This window comes from Mesocricetus auratus, unplaced genomic scaffold (assembly GCF_017639785.1).
Source record: "Mesocricetus auratus isolate SY011 unplaced genomic scaffold, BCM_Maur_2.0 Super-Scaffold_100010, whole genome shotgun sequence".
In the NCBI taxonomy this organism is placed as follows: domain Eukaryota; kingdom Metazoa; phylum Chordata; class Mammalia; order Rodentia; family Cricetidae; genus Mesocricetus; species Mesocricetus auratus.
The window spans coordinates 63964531-63981044 of NW_024429194.1; the positions used below are offsets into that span (position 1 = coordinate 63964531).

The 16514-nt window shown below is 49.0% G+C and overlaps 1 protein-coding gene across 1 annotated transcript; it reads left to right on the top strand.

The window, feature by feature from the left end:
- The first annotated feature begins 1341 nt into the window (after positions 1–1341).
- LOC101840066 (keratin, type II cytoskeletal 73) lies at positions 1342–10033 on the top strand. Its single transcript, XM_040753758.1, has 9 exons — positions 1342–1782; positions 2653–2867; positions 3538–3598; positions 3966–4061; positions 4457–4621; positions 6857–6982; positions 7356–7576; positions 8484–8518; positions 9257–10033. Exons 1-9 carry the CDS (start codon positions 1342–1344, stop codon positions 9511–9513), a joined length of 1617 nt encoding a protein of 538 aa, XP_040609692.1. The 3' UTR covers positions 9514–10033.
- Positions 10034–16514: the final 6481 nt, after the last annotated feature.

Consider the following 16514-nt stretch of genomic DNA (forward strand, 5'->3'; position numbering starts at 1 on the left):
TCTAAAGAAATTGTTTTTCTTGCTAGAAAAGAGCTATTTTGCATAAAGAATGGCAAATTTGCTTGGTACAACAGCATTAAGGACACTTCATAACCACTATATAGAAACTGTTCAGTCAGGTAATCAACTAGTGGAATATTTGTGTTTAATGAGGAAATTACTGATTGTTGTTCTGCGTAAGATCTGGGGATTGTGAAACTCTTGGGTCACATACATTGGCAGCGTTAAGGGTCAAATGTTAATTTGATTGTCTGCCTAGAATTCTGAGCTAGATTTGGTCTTCTTCAGGATTCCAGAGCCTAGCCTCAGACGTTTGCAAACTGATTGAGTGGATGTATTCTCTAAGGAAGGAAGCTGCAGCTGGCTGGTTGTTAGGGTGGGCAAATGACAAGGCTCAGAATTGGAGTCAGAAGACCAAAATAGGAGTCCTTGCAGCAGAGGACTGTGTCTTTCTAGGGGATTTTCATCCTCTGGGATTCTTACAGAGAAAGGGTGTATTAAATGTTTGCTAAAGGAATGAAGCTTCTGCTTTCCCATTCATGAAATGTAGATGGTTGCCATCACTCTGCAGATGAAGAGGACGGAATGAGCCATGTGCAAGGAGCTACACTGCCAAGTGTTGCACCTGTGTAAACCATTGTACATGGTGGTGGTGACCATCACTCAGCTTACAAGACCGGGCTTAGAGGTCTCTGCAAACAAGTGAAGGCAGATGGGCACCTGGCTGGCACTGGGGAGCAAGGGACCTACCTGAGGGCACAGCAGGAGGTTCCCCGCCACAGGGTGGAGCCTGGATTTGGATGGTTTCCCATTCCGCATCCCTGGCAAGTCAGGCCTGAAAACAGTCTCTGGCAGTCTTGGGAAGCCGGGCCTTGGGACTTCCTAACCACATGAAAGCAGCCAGCCAGGGTCCCTGAAGCAGGTGATCTGATGCTGGCACAGGTGGAGGGTTTCTCATAGACGACACTGTCAATTAGAAGTCTCCTTCAGCACTCCTACTACCCCAGCCCTCTGAAGAAGTATAGTTGGGATCATGACAAGCTTCCTAGCTAAGATCTTCCTGGGGATAATATGGCCCAGCTAATTACCCCATGCTAATAAGATAAGACTCAATTACATGCAGAGGACTTGCAAGCCCAGCACTTTGGAAGTTTTCAAGTTACCCCATGTCTCTGATTTTGATGGGAGAAAATGATTTTTTTCCTTCCAGGCAAACTAAACCCACCAATTAGGGCAATTGTTCTCTTGAGCTCTATAAAGGGTGAGGCCAAGATCACAAGCTGGTGAACAGTCTCACAGGCAAGGTTGTGCGTCTCATTCCCACTCTGTGGCTTCTCCACGATGAACCGCCAATTCACCTGCAAGCCCGGAGCCGCTAACAGGGGCTTCAGCGGCTGCTCAGCTGTGCTATCCAGCAGCTCATCCTCTTACCGGGCAGGGGGCAAAGGGCTCGGTGGAGGTTTCAGCAGTCGGAGCCTCTACAGCCTGAGGGGTGCCAGGAGCATCTCTTTCAATATGTCTGGCAGCAGCGGGCGCACAGCGGGATATGGGTATGGCCGGAATAGGGCCAGTGGCTTTGCGGGCAGCATGTTTGGCAGCGGGGCTCTGGGGCCTTCAAACCCACCCCTGTGTCTTCCTGGAGGCATCCACCAGGTTACTGTGAACAAGAGCCTCCTGGCTCCACTCAACGTGGAGCTGGACCCTGAGATCCAGAAGGTGCGCGCGCAGGAGCGGGAGCAGATCAAGGCTCTGAATAACAAGTTCGCCAGCTTCATCGACAAGGTGGGGCAGCTGATAGCTAAGTACCTCCTTTCGTCCTCCACTTTCACTGCCCTTGGGGGGGTATCTGGAGAGAGGATTTTGGGGACCCTTCCTAGTAATCTAACACAGCTTGGGGCAGAGCAGAGAAGAAGCAGACAATAGCCTAGACATCAGAGCTGAGGGACAGGACCAAAGGCAGGTAAGGAGCTCCAGACAGCTTCATTTGGAAGTTCTCTAGGGGCCTCTTGGTAGAGAAGAGGGTGAGTGAGGCAGAGTCAGTGGGACTTAGAAGACAAGGGAGAAACCATTGGTAGCCTTGGGAGGGGCATAGTGCCATGGTCCTATGCAGTCTGCGTTTTGATAAGCCATTAGGAATATTGATGCTTACCGAAGTCTGAGCACCAAGGAGTAAGTGGTAGGTGAGTCTTGAACAATGGGAACTTCCTGGCAAACCACAGAGGAGAGCTCAAGATCAGCCTAGTTGAGTATCTGGCTTCCAGGTAGGCTAGGAGAAGAGCAGGCCAGACAGACTAGGTCACCAGGCCCTGCAGGGTGGGAAGCTGGCCTGCATATCTGGAGCCTGCAGTAGAGAGGCATTCCCAAAGCTCATCAGTATTGACCCAGCAGGTTTAGCCTGGGCCGGGAGACAAACAGCCCACATTGTGACGGGCTGGGGATAAAGGCATATTGGGCCGCTCATGGCCTCTGGAGCCGCCTTCTGGCTGCTAGACTGAGGATTCCCAGAGGGAGGTACTTGGGTATCATTTTTCTTTCAGAGCAATGTGACCTTCAAAGGTCGAAACCCATCTTTTCCTCTGGAAAGAAAGTCTCCCATCCCTTCTCCCTGTTGTCTGTGGAGTGGGAACAGGTGGCTGTGGGTTTGGGTTCCAGGTGCGCTTCCTGGAGCAGCAGAACCAGGTGCTGGAGACCAAGTGGGAGCTGCTGCAGCAGCTGGACCTGAACAACTGCAGGAGGAGCCTGGAGCCCGTTTACGAGGCCCACATCAGCAGCCTGCAGAAGCAGCTGGATACGCTGTCCGGGGACAGAGTGAGGCTGGACTCAGAGCTGAGGGGCATGCGGGATGCCGTGGAGGACTGCAAGAAGAGGTGAGAGGGATGCTATGTGGACTAGCTGACTCCTGGGGTGGGGCTTTCTAAGCAGGTCCTGGGACTTTTGCCTGTGGCCTCAGGGCAACTCAGCGTAGAACCAGCCATCTGAGCTCACCCGGCATAACCAGGCAGGATGGATGGAGAATAGCCTGTAGGGCAGTGCAGGGACTCCCTTTCAGACAGTCTCCTCTTTCATGTGTTGCTTCCTAGCCCTTCTATAGAGCCCTTGTGCGTGTTCAACACAGAACTCCAGTTCTTAAGCTCACCCAGGGTGCCCCAAGTTCCAAGGAAACCCCAGCAGAGTTTCCATAGAGCCTCTCCTCTCATTGGACCCTGCACATTTGAGCCATATTCTTTCTTGACCTGGGAGCGGGTGCTTCTAGCTTGTGGCATTGTCCTGTTCCTGTGATTTTGGTGCTGGAAAGGAGGAGGAAAAATGGACCCATTCCGCAGGCATCAGAAGAAACCTAGACCCAAACCCTCCAGCCACTAAGCTCAGGTCCCTACTGACAACTCAGCCAAACAGCCCTACCAAGTTGGGGCAGCTGAAAAACCCCTGCTTAAGGATCCCCGATTCAGCCATCTTGAATTTCTCTGTGAGAACACACAGATATAGGCCACAGACACTGGCACCCCCAGTCTCTGTTCACTGATGCTTTCCCTGCAGGTATGAAGAAGAAATAAACAAGCGGACAACTGCTGAGAATGAATTTGTGGTGCTTAAGAAGGTAAGGAAGTCTCCCGTGGGGGTGCAGGGGTAAGGGCAGGGGAGGGAATGAAGCAGACTTTGTCATCTTCTTCACAGCTGTGGATAGTCAGTGCCAGCTTATGGTCAGCCATGCGCAGGTCTCTGGGAAGGGCTAAGTCCTCTTTCTAACACATGTCAAGACAAGTCACTGTGGCTGCCTTGGTGACCATGGGAAGGAGCAGGGTCTGTACGCTCCATTGGAGGAAGAGGATGAAGCTCTCACTGTGGGTCCTGGCTGAAGTCAAGTTCCTGCCCCTGGGGTCTCGAGTCTCTTCCTCGGGTAGTTAGCCGCAGGCTGGGGTTCAGCAGAGAGACTTGTCAGTAGGAGGTGTCTGGATTCCCTTCAGGATGTGGACGTAGCGTACATGAGCAAGGTGGAGCTGCAGGCCAAGGTGGACGCCCTGGATGGAGAGATCAAATTCCTCAAGTGTCTGTACGAGGGGGTAAGGCTTGTCCTCGCCTCTAGCTTTGGATTTGGAAAGGACTTGTGATGATAAGGTACCTATTTATCAGTCAGTTTAAAAGCGCAGGAGCCCTCCAATGTTTGGGTCCTGAGGGCTTAGTAGTTCAAAGGCTGGGTGATAGCTGGGCAGGACATTTTCCTTCACTTTACTTACTCCTGCCCCCTCTTGGGACAGACATGTGGTTTTCTTCTTTCACAGCAACTGGAAAGGTTTTCAAAGCGGTTTTGAAACCTTGGGCTCTGTTATATAGCTTTAGGGAATTCTGCTTGTGCCTGTTTTGGGTGTCCTGGGGTTCTTCTGCTTGGATAGGGCCATCATTTTGTCATCTTTGCCCGGTTACAATAGGCATTTCAAGCATTCTTCTTCTCCTGTAGGAGATTGCCCAGATGCAGTCCCACATAAGTGACACATCTGTCATCTTGTCCATGGACAACAACCGCAACCTGGATCTGGACAGCATCATTGCTGAAGTCCGTGCTCAGTATGAGGACATTGCCCTGAAGAGCAAGGCCGAGGCCGAGATGGTGTACCAGACCAAGGTGAGGCTGACTGTACACCTCTCCACTGATGTGTGTATGGGGGTATGGTTTGGTTTCCTTTTTTTTCTGTTCCATGACTCACCACAGCTAGCTGGGAACATGACACTGACCTTGGCACTATGGGAAGCAGGAAGAGAGCAGACACAATTCTGCCACTGGGCTCCCCTTAGGCCCATGGCAGACATTTCAGGATGCAAACTGCAAGGTACAAATGAAATATCTTTTTTCTTTTGGTTTTTCGAGACAGGGTTTCTCTGTAGTTTTGGAGGCTGTCCTGGAACTCACTTTGTAGACCAGGCTGGCCTCGAACTCACAGAGATCCACCTGCCTCTGCCTCCCGAGTGCTGGGATTAAAGGCGTGCGCCACCAACGCCCGGCCAAATGAAATATCTTAGTACAGGACTAGGTGGGATTGGGCAGGACCCACTTTATGGAGGCAGAGAGCTCTGAAGTGTGCTTGGGGGAGGGGGAATTTGAGCAGTCAGCATCTCAGCTCTGTCATTACGGTGAATCACAGGTCTCTTCAGTGATATCTGGCATCAGGCAACCCCCACTTTTTCATTCAAGTCCACCTCCAAGGATGAGGAGGGTGTTGCTATCCTGCACATCTTAGCTCCCCCGATGGGTGTGGGTGGGAGCTGACTTAGATAATCTGGTTTCTCTGATCATGATGGTAACTTTCTAATTGTTCCTTGCTGTTCACTGGGCTCTTTCTCTAGATAAATCACCTTTGGGAGACCTTATCTCCCCTTCTCCATCTCCTTCCCAGCCTTGAGTGAAGAGGTTTAGCCTGTTGGGGAAGGGTTAACCTTCAGGGCCTAAGGGACAGCACAGGCCTAGACTTTTTGATGAAGGCTCAGACTTGTGACCTGGTCCCCCAGTTCCTTCCCCATTTACTCTCATAAGCCAGGGTTGAGAATGACCATGGGCTGTCAGGATCCAGCACCCAAGCACAGACTGTCCCCTCCATAGCCCTTTGCAGGAGAATCAGACAGGTCTCCCAGGTGTGCTTGTAGACCATTTGCCACGTGGGTTATTGGCACCTCTACTTCACCATGGGCTTACTGAGAGGGATGCCGTGGCTAGGTGCTGACCATAGTGGCTGGGTGCTATGAGGCCAGTTTTCACTATCACCATTTCAACATGAGTAAGTGAGCCCTGCAGGTGCAGGAAACTCACAAGAGCACTCAGTAGATAAGGAGTTTGCCACTTCTGGGGTGCCAAACTAGATCAGAGTTGAGCATTCAAGGATGGGGGCAAGGCACACATCACCCTAACGTGCCAAAGAACACACCTGTTTCCCTTTAAGTCAAATTCTGAGGTTGAGCTGGGATACTCTCTGTTGACTATTCGATGGACAACCCAAATGGCAGGAGGTGACAGAGATTCATGGCTGATAGTCAATGCTAACCTCTCCCTCTTTCCATGTCCAAATCCATACAGCCTGTTCTCAGTTAAGCTAGCAGGGGGAAGAGGACGTGGGAGACACAGCCGATTGGCTTCTCATTCAGTCATTTATTCACCCATCAGATCTTCTTCTTGAGCGACACTTTATGCTATATACTGAGAATTAAGAAAAAAATCTATCCACGGAGGAAGGCACAGAAACATTTCAGTGAGGTCTAACATGTGTGACTTCTGGAGCCCAGGATCATGGGAACAGAATTGCACCCAATCAGAGGATTAGGGAAGGTCTCCCAACCTGGCCTAGCTCCAGCTACCTAAGGAAGAAGGAGTATGGGGGAAGGGTTCTGGGGGAGAGAGAAGCTCATAATCCCTCAGGGGCATGGAAGCATGTGAGAGTCATTCAAGGAGGGGGTGGATATTAAAGGACTATTTGGCAAAGCTGGGGAACCAGATACATGAAGGCAGGGCAGTGAGAAGTGAACGTCTTGATGCCGTGCTAGGAGTTTGCATTTCATCCTGACTCTGAAGGGCTACAGGCAGAGAGGGTGGTAGATGGGGGTGCATCTTACAAAGATGCAGTGTGGAGAGGTGGGGCTTCCAAGAGTCCTATCCCAAATTCAACCGTCAGGAAGATCAGCCAGGCTTAAGGCAAATGAATAAGTAAGTCTAGGAACAGATGGTTACAGAGAAGAAGGCTATGAGATTGGGGACTGGGAATCCCTTCTCTCCTCTGCCACACGGCCCCAAGCAAAGGCACCATTTCCATGCTAGATTAAGCTTAGACAACCCTTATGTCATCTATATGCTTTGTTACTTCCTACCTGCCAGTTCCAGGAGCTGCAGCTGGCAGCTGGCCGGCACGGGGATGACCTCAAACACACCAGGAATGAGATCACTGAGTTGACCCGGCTCATCCAGAGACTGCGATCGGAAATTGAGAGTGTGAAGAAGCAAGTGAGTGACAGGGGCTTCTGACTGGGCCTCCTACACACCCCAAGGGAAGGCTGGGGGGCTGGTAGCTTCCTGCCTTGTCTCCTTCTCTTTGTACTTTGTTCTAGAAACCCCTTCCTCAGAGAAGCCTCATCTCTTCCCCTACTTTGTTCCCCATCTGAAGTCTAGAACCATTGCACGGTGACCCCCAAAGCTACAAGACTGAGAATAACATAATTCCCTGGAACCAAGCGAAAGTCCTTACTTCTAGATACATTCCACAAAGTGTAGCAGGACAGAGTAGTGCCTCCCACCCCCACTGGCGCATGCATATGGGAATAAAGTGGGACCTGGGTACCTCAGAACTCAGGGGGGAATGCTACCTCCTGCCCCTCAGTGTTCCAATCTGGAGACAGCCATTGCTGATGCCGAGCAGCGAGGAGACTGTGCCCTCAAGGATGCCCGGGCCAAGCTGGATGAGCTGGAGGGTGCCCTGCACCAGGCCAAGGAGGAGCTGGCCCGGATGATGCGTGAACACCAGGAGCTGATGAGTGTCAAGCTAGCCCTGGACATCGAGATCGCCACCTACCGCAAGCTGCTGGAGGGCGAGGAGTGCAGGTGACCGCAGGGATGCTGAGAGAGAACCTTTGCAATTCTCCCCAGACCCGGTTCCCTAGACTGTGGGATGTGGACACTGGAGGGCTGTAGATAGTTTTCAGTTCAACCACAAGCAAGCCCCAGAACGATTTCCATTTGTGCAGTAATGACAGCAAAGTCCTTTAATTTTTCCTTCAGTTCTTCAGGGAGTTTCAGCCTAGTATTGCCAGCTTCAAGGCCTTGGTGGCCCTAACAAATACTTGTGTTCACCGAGTGGGTCCCAAGGTCAGCCTCTAAGCAGATAGCACCATCTTGATCACCTACTCCAGTTGGCTTGTTTTATTTTCACTGTATTTGTTTTTAGTGGCATTTCTTGTTCTTATTTGGTTTAGTAATTTTGGTTTTGTCCACTGTGACATTAAACCTTCTTTTAAGAGAAATGCATTTTTCCCTATAAAAGGCAGTCACTTAAAAATACTTAATTGATAGCAATGTGGGTTGCACCAAGTCCAGTACAGTTAGGGGCACAGGACACAGGGCACTAGCATTTGGAAACCATGGGACTGGGCTAAAGAGCTTCATTCATTGCTACTTCAGTTGGTCTGTATCCCATGCCTCTACTTACTCAGGCCCCAAGAGAAACTCCACAGGCGAAAAGGGGGCCCTGACAGTGGGGGGTTAGTGTGGGAGCCCCGAGTCTACAGCCCTCATATCTCTGAAGTGGGAAGTAGACAGGGCAGGGAAGGCGGGACCGGGAGGCTCAAGTCTTGAGGCAGAGGTTGTTAACTCTTTCTGACTGGCTGGTGGCTGGTGGGGTTGGTGGAGATGAAACTGGACTGGCTGGTGTTTCTGGCCCATGTCCAGTGAATGGGGAGCACAGCTGGGGATCCTAAGCGTGACAGAGGCTCCCTGTGTTTTTTCTGTGCAGGATGTCTGGGGAACACACCAGTGCCGTGAGCATTTGTGAGTATTTCATGTGTCTGAGGGCACAGCTCCAGGCAGTTAACAAGCACAAAGTGAATGAGTGGGTGCCTGGCATCAGGGCCCCTGTGGAACCCCCTGCACTCCTACTTCCTGCCTCCCCTATTCCGCACTACATCACCAGTAGAGTTAGCTTCCCACGACTCTGACTTTGCACACTCACCACTTCCCCCAGCCATTCCACCTGTGCTGGGATGACAACCCTGTAGCTACACACCCTCTCCTGCTACCTACACCCGCAGTGTCACCTGTCCCTTCCGTGGGGAAAGACCTCTGCAGTCGTGCAGCACAGACCAGTGTTATCATTAGCCCCTCAAGGTTCATCTACTCTCTTCCTAAGGGGGGCGGCATGAACACCCCAGTTCAAACCTCTGGAAGTACAATAGAAGCAACTTAAGGGTGCCTTTTCGGGTTAAATGCAAGGGCTTGGCTTGACTTAGGCTTGGGTATCGCCATTCTTTGGGAACCTTGCTGTTTCTTGCTCATCCAAGAAAGAGCAGGTGCCTGACTAGGGATTTGGTGACAACTGGGTTGTTTTTTCTCAAAGCTTGATTTGCTCAGGATTGAGTCTGTGTCACTAAACTTAAATTTGGGGTCCATGTGAGGGGTCTAGTTAGGAGGGAGATTTTTGAGTTAGGGGGGCTGGAAGTTGAAAGCGACTTAGGGCCAGTTCTCTCCTGAAATGCCCACTGATCCCTCTTCTCTCACTTTTTTTTCCAGCGGTTATCAGCAGTTCCACATCTGGGGCCGTGGGTGCAGGGACCAATTTTGGATTCAGCAGCACCGGCACCTATGGCTACCGGCCCAGCTCCGTTGGTGGGGGCTACAGCCTCCTGTCTGGGGGCTGTGTCACCGGTAGTGGGAATTGCAGCCCTCGTGGAGAGACCAAGGCCAGACTGGGTAGTGCAAGTGAATTAAAGGATGTTTCAGGAAAGACCTTGGCTTTGGGCTCACCCACAAAGAAAACCATGAGATAAACGACCCATCCCCCACATCTGCCCAGCCTTGGTTTTCTCTGGATTCTCTCTCAGGAAATCTTCTGTTCTATTCACCATCACTCAATTCTTGCTTTTCTTTGTTACCAACATCGCCCTTTCCTCTCCAGCCACTCTTAATAGTTTTAATTAACCAGAACCAGGATTCTAGGAAGTCATTCATGCATCCTTCTGCCCCAGTACAAAGGAACCACTTCTCTTAACCTTCCATACCTTCATGAGGACCTAATCCCTCTGCCTGCATGTCCCCTTGCAGATAAAGGTTCCCTCTAGGCTGACCCTGATCCCCCTGATGCCCAGTACAATCTGGGCACATGAGACTTGAAGTGAGTTGATGGACAGCTCTGCAAGAACCAACCCAGCCTGGAGCAAACTCCTGTGTGTAGTTGCGTCTGGCATGATCTCTGTCTGTTTAGGGCTGGGAGTCCCCACATCCATTCTGGACCTTATTTAGGCCCCAGATCTCTGTCTCTGCGTTCCACTAATAAACTTATAAAACCCACATAAGGTCATATTGCCTCTTTCCTGATGAAACCCTCATCTCAGGCCATGTTTCTTCTGTATGTGAAATGGTCACTGAATGGGAGCCTCTGGCACATGCAGTTCACCCATCACACAGAATCTAAGTGTAGTTTGATCTGCACGAGTTAGACCCTGCTGAAGCTGGGGGGTCTCTACCAACCTGCATGGACCCGGCACCACCTGCACAGATACCCAGCTTCACTTGTTCACACCGCACTGGTGCGAGCCCCACTTTCTTCAGATGACAGTCGTGAGGGGTGTGCACAATGTTTAGCAACATGCAGACTCTCAGGAGAAGGAGTCAAGTGTCTGGGGCTAGACTTAAAGCTGATCAAGAGGCACCAGAAAGCCAGTTCTCAAAAGCTTAAGACTTCATATTTTTTTCTAATTAAAAACCCCAAAGGCAGATTCCTCTTTGAAATGTCCCAGGTCATTTGCACTGAGTCAAGGGTGGGCATGTAGGCATACATGTGTGAATTTGTGTGTGTGAACACATATGCATATACATGTGTGTGTGCTTAAGTAGCTGGGCATCCCAATGACACATATCACTTTGTTCACAGAGCCCTGTGTGTTCAGAGGGGTCTCCTAGGTCCCCAGGCTGCAGGAATCATTGTCAGACGCAACAGAATTCAGAGTGCAAATGGTACACATTCAAGTGGAGGCTCCTGTGTGGCAACTGAACAGGACCCTGTAGGTCCAGGATGTCTTCGGGTTTTTCCTGCTGTGAAGAGACACCACAACCAACACAACTCATAAAGGAAGCATTTAATTGGGGTGGTTCACTTACAGTTTCAGAGGTTCAGTCCACTCTCATGCTGGGAAGCATGGCCATGTGCGGGCAGATGAGGTGCTGGAGCTGAGAGTCCTACATCTGGCAGGCAACAGGAAGTATATTAATTGTCACACTGAGGGAAGCTTGAGCAAAAGAGACCTCAAAGCCCACCCCCACAGTAACACACTTCCTCTAACAAGGCCACACCTCCTAATAGTGCCACTCCCTTTGGGGGCCATTTTCTTTCAAACCACCACACAGTGGGAAGATAGTTTTCAACAACAGAGAATTTTGAATTCCGATTCTGCAATTAATTGGTGACCCTGAGAAAAACTCTCAGCTCACATGAGCTTCATTTCTTTGTTTATAAATGAGGAACAATGATACCTCTGATGTTAGCTGGAATGAGACAGTAAGAGGAGACCACGTGCAATTCCTGGCATACCGAGTCAAGACAACTTGACCAGAGTGGCAGCAGAGGCCTGCCATCTCTTTGGTTCAAAAGCTTGACTTATGAACAGTGTGGAGGAACTGGGAAAACAATTCACAAAATCTGTACTTGGGAGAGATCATCTCTTTGGAGATTGTATTAGACACTTTTCTGGTTGCTGTGACCACATTCCCGGTAAGAAGCAGCTGAAGATAAGAAGGGAAGATTGGGGAAGGAAGGAGGAAGAATGGAGAAGGAAGAAAGGAAGAAGGGACCCGGGCCACCATGGCAGGCAAAGAGTGATGGTAGAGGGTGGGTGGTCCCATTGCGTCCATAGTCAGGAAGCAGAGAGAAGGAGAAGGCGGGATGCTGGCATTTAGTTCTTTTCTCCCTTTATACGGGCAGAACCTCAGCCAATGGGCTGACACTGCCCACATTTGGTGTTCTCTTCTACCTCCAGTCAAACCTTTCTGGAAACATTTCCAAAGACACACAGTGATACGTTCCCATGGTGATTATAAATCTTTTCAGACTGACAATGAAGATTAAACAGCACCAGAATAATACAACTGTATTTTCCAATAGCTAGTAGCCTCAGGAATAAATTCTTGGGTCCAACGGAAAAAGGGCAGCTCAATGGTTTAGAGTCCATAGTTGGCATATGGTTCGTTCTTCATACTGGGCATTTTATGGATTTGGACAAACATGTAATGACATGCATCATGACAAAACACGGAGTTGTTTCACTGCCCTATAGATCCTCCAGCAGTAAGCAAGCTAATGGACTAGTCCTGTGACAAGACATTTGCTTATTGCACACATGGAATACAGGGATGAAGAAACCCTGTATATGTGCTGTAGGGAGGTAACTCACCCTGGTAAGACAACAACTAAAGAATGCCCAGTGGCCACCCTGGCGGTGAGGAGCTGGAGGTTGGGGGGCAGGCTGTCATAGGAGGCAGTGTGTCAGGCTTCAGAGGCTGCGGGATTCCTGGGAAGAAGTGAAGAAGTGAAGATTGGAGCAGAGGCACTTGAGTGGGCAAACCTGTTTCTTGTTGCTGTACTATCACCAGTGAGACAGAAGGGGGCTCAGGTGAGGGGCATGGAAACCCCTGGAACTGGGGATGCAGCTGCAGGGGTCAGGGAGAACCTTTCTTTTCTGCCGAGAGCCGTGATTCTCTCCCACAGATTGTGAGGGAGAATTGGCCCCTAAGCTGCCGGATGAGCCTGGATCAGTAGGACCTGGTCCCTGGCTGTGACTCAGGCTACTTTTGCTCCATGGGTCTCAGATTTCTCATCTGATAAGTGCTTAGTAACAGCAGTTATCATCTGAAGTTACCGTGAGAATTAAATTTAATGGGGGTAGTGTTCGAAAGTCATTTATCTCATGGCCTGGTGCTTAGAACACCCCATAAATGACTGCTCTGGGTATTATGAGGGGCAGAATGTTATTCCAAGAGGCTTAAGTGAAGAGAGAAGTAGAGAAGATCTAATAGAAATCAGATTATATGGTAAGTATGGACTTAGGATAAAGAACATTAAAAGATATTTCTGCTGAGCAGTGTTGACACACACCTTTAATCCCAGCACAGGGGAGGCGAAGGCCAACCTGGTCTACAGAGCAAATTCCAGGACAGCCAGGGTTATGCAGAGAAACCCTGTCTCAAGAAACAAAAAATAAACAAACAAAAAAGAAAAATTTCTGCCATCTATCTTCTATGATTAGATCCAGAGAATCAATGCCAGTTGCATCAGTGGCAAACCCTGGAATCTGAACATCTCAACTTAATACAAAAGGTCTAATTTCTCACCCACTGTCTACAGCAGGCCAGGGCGGCTATCTCCCATGGCTGTGCCAGTGGGTGTCTAGGGAACTTAGGCTTTTCTTAGCTAGGGCGCATGGGACACATGAGATAGAAGCAAAGGGCACTAAGGCTCCTAATGGCTTCATCACCCCAGATGTGGCTCTCTTCAATGGCACTCACTTCTCAATGGCCAATGGAGCCCATGGCTCCAAACACAGCGGAACCCAAAAGAGGCTTGGAGAAAAAGAGGAGAGTGAGGTTGTCTGGCATCGTCTTGATAGTCTCTGGAACAAGCTGCCTCAGTTGAGATGTCCAGTCACCAGTCTGAGAGTTCCTTTGCCTTTGGCCAGCGCTGGGAGATGCTGAGCACCCTTTCCAGAGTCCACGCAGACATCCTTCCCTTTTGGTTTTGACAATAACCCTGCTCACATTACCGTAAGCTATCCGAGGCTGCATACTGTTCTATGTCTTTCAAACGACTGTTAGGAGGAGTTTCCTACAGTTTGGAGAATTATCTATATGGTAGCCATGTTTTTCATTTGAATGTGTAAATTCAATATTTATATCAAGAAAAAGAATAAATAAATAGCGAGTAGCTGAGCCGGGCGTTGGTGGCGCACGCCTTTAATCCCAGCACTTGGGAGGCAGAGGCAGGCGGATCTCTGTGAGTTCGAGGCCAGCCTGGTCTACAAAGTGAGTTCCAGGACAGCCTCCAAAGCCACAGAGAAACCCTGTCTCGAAAAACCAAAAAACCAAAAAAAAAAAAAAAATAGCGAGTAGCTGATAGAAAAAAAAACAGCAGGTAGATAGCAAGCATTATAAGATCAGTATACAGCAAAGTTAACAGGAATAGCCCCAAGCCAAGGGAGCAAACAGAAGGTGACACCATCAAACCAGGGCTTAAACACACACAGCAGAAGTCAACCGGGAAACAGGCAACCAGCTGGAATAGCAATCAGGAAGGTCTAGGTACTTATAGAGCAAGGGGCAAATAGATAATATCAATTTGGACACATCCAGCGGAAATAATTGAGGAAGCTAGGCAGTGAACTGGAATTCCTGATTGAACTTTCTCACTATGGATGAGCATTGCATGGCTGAACTCCCGGCTTCCCATTCCCACTCCAGGGATTTTTTTATTGTTTGTTTGTTTTTCAAGACAGGGTTTCTATGTGTAGCCCTAGCTGTCCTGGAACCTGCTCTGAAGACCAGACTGGCCTCGAACTCACAGAGATCCACCTGCTTCTGCCTCCCGAGTGTGCCACCACCACCAGGCATCTCCAGTGATTTTTATATCACAGGACAAAACATTCTCTGTTGGAAATGGCTGACCTAACTATTCTCAGGGATACAGTGATTTACTCAGATACAAGGAGGAGGATGGTTTGAGACCAACATGTTTGTGTCTGAAATGAGGAGGAGGGACCCTTTCCAGATCCAGCTTCCCAGTGAATAGCAAGTGACAATTTACTAGTATGATGACATTATAGGAAGGGAATGCTGATCTTTCTGGATTTGGGCTTTTTAAATCCATTTAGTGATGAAATGGTGACACCTTGAAACTTTGGTTTCCATAAGATATGTAGCCAGCCAGTTGGTGGTGGCTCACGCCTTTAATCCCAGCACTCAGGAGGCAGAGGCAGGCAGATCTCTGTGAGTTTGAGACCAGCCTGGTCTACAAGAGCTAGTTCCAGGACAGCCTCCAAAGCTACAGAGACACCCTGTCTCAAAAAAACAAAAAAACCCAACCCCCCCAAAAAGATATGTAGCCAAATTGACCAATTGGTTAAAAATGCTCTGAACACTCCAAGACTTTTTTTTTAATAAATAAGGGGAGTATTTTATGTCTGCTAGAAAGATTAACTTTCTCTCTTTTTATTCTATGGTTTTATTGAACAATACTTCATTTATAAAAATATTTTTCTGCCCATATTTGAAAAGCCAGGAATATTAAAAAGCTGAAAAAGCCATCATTCATAATTCCACCTTGGCACTGCTTGTGGAAAAGGCCAAGGCTAGCCGAAAGCACAAATATCTTTGCTGCTGTTGACACCATTGACACTACCCACACATTTATTTACTTATTCTGGGTTTGAGTTTTCTTTTTTTTTTTTGAGACAGGGTTTCTCTATGTAGCCTTGACTATGCTGGAACTCACTATGTGAACCAGGCTGGCCTTGAACTCACACAGATCCACCTGCCTCTGCCTCTCAAGGACTGGGATTGAAGGCATGCACTACCATGCCTGGCTTAGGTTTGTTTTTTTAGAAGAAAACTTTAAGGTTCACGGAGTGGCAGGCACGGTGTTTTCCCACATGTCCTCTGCCCTCCCCTATCATAAGCATCCCCACCAGAGCGGTGCATTTGATATGGCTGATAAATGTTCATCATTGCTTTTGGAGTCCATAGTTCACTCTTAGTGTTGGACATTTGGAGTTTTTGTTTGTTTGCTTGTGTTTTGCATGTATATGTATGTGAATGGAGTCTCAAGGTTGATGTCACAAGTTTACTTGATCACTGTCTACTGTCTATACTTAGTTTACTCCAGAGCCCATTCTAGGAGCCTTCTCTAGGAATCTCATTTCTCTGCCTACCGCACATTGGGATTACAGGTGGCAGACCACATCCACCTGGCATTTGTGTGGGTGCTGGAGACCCGAACTGTGGTTCTCATGCATGCATAGCAATACTGTACCCACTGAGCATTCTCCCAGCTCCAGTGTGGGACATTTTGTGAGTTTGAATAAATGCATAGTAACATATACCCACTATTACAGTATCCTATGGGATCGTCTCATTGTTTTGAAAATCCTGTGTCACTAAGTATGTTAACAGACTAGCAAGTTTTGCACTAGCAAGTCTATCTGCCTAACTTTTCTTTTCTAAACCTAAAAGCCTCCACCCTGATACCTTTCTCACATGATACTTATTAATTTCTCAAGAACTGGTGTTCCAGGGCAAAAGAGAGCCAGTTTAAAAAAGCCCATTTGCAAGTCTCATTCCAGAATGGCTTCATTCATCTTTTGCTGTTGACCTCTGGTTTTGAAGGGAAGACATTCCTTCCTCGGTCCGCCAACCTCTAAGGGCAACTCAATCAAAAAACGAATGGTACAGGTGGCCTACAGGGCCTGAGGCGACACAGCAACCTGCTATCAGAGGCAGGTGCCAGGACCCCCCACCCCAGGCCTCAGTCACCTTTGATCTTCCCACATCTGCACACATCAGATGTCTCTGAAGCCACATGTGTCACCGTGCCTCTCCACCCTCTGTAATAATGGTAGCACAAGGGCGGGGGGCTCCTGATTCACCCAGCAGAGGAGCCCTCAGGGGAAGGCGAGAAAAAGCTGTCTTCCCTTTCCCTGTCTGGGGAAGGGGAGCTCTGCCCACGAGGGACAGATGTCTCTGAGTCTTAGTTTTCAGAAAAAGATGACCACAAAGGTTACTTTTCTAA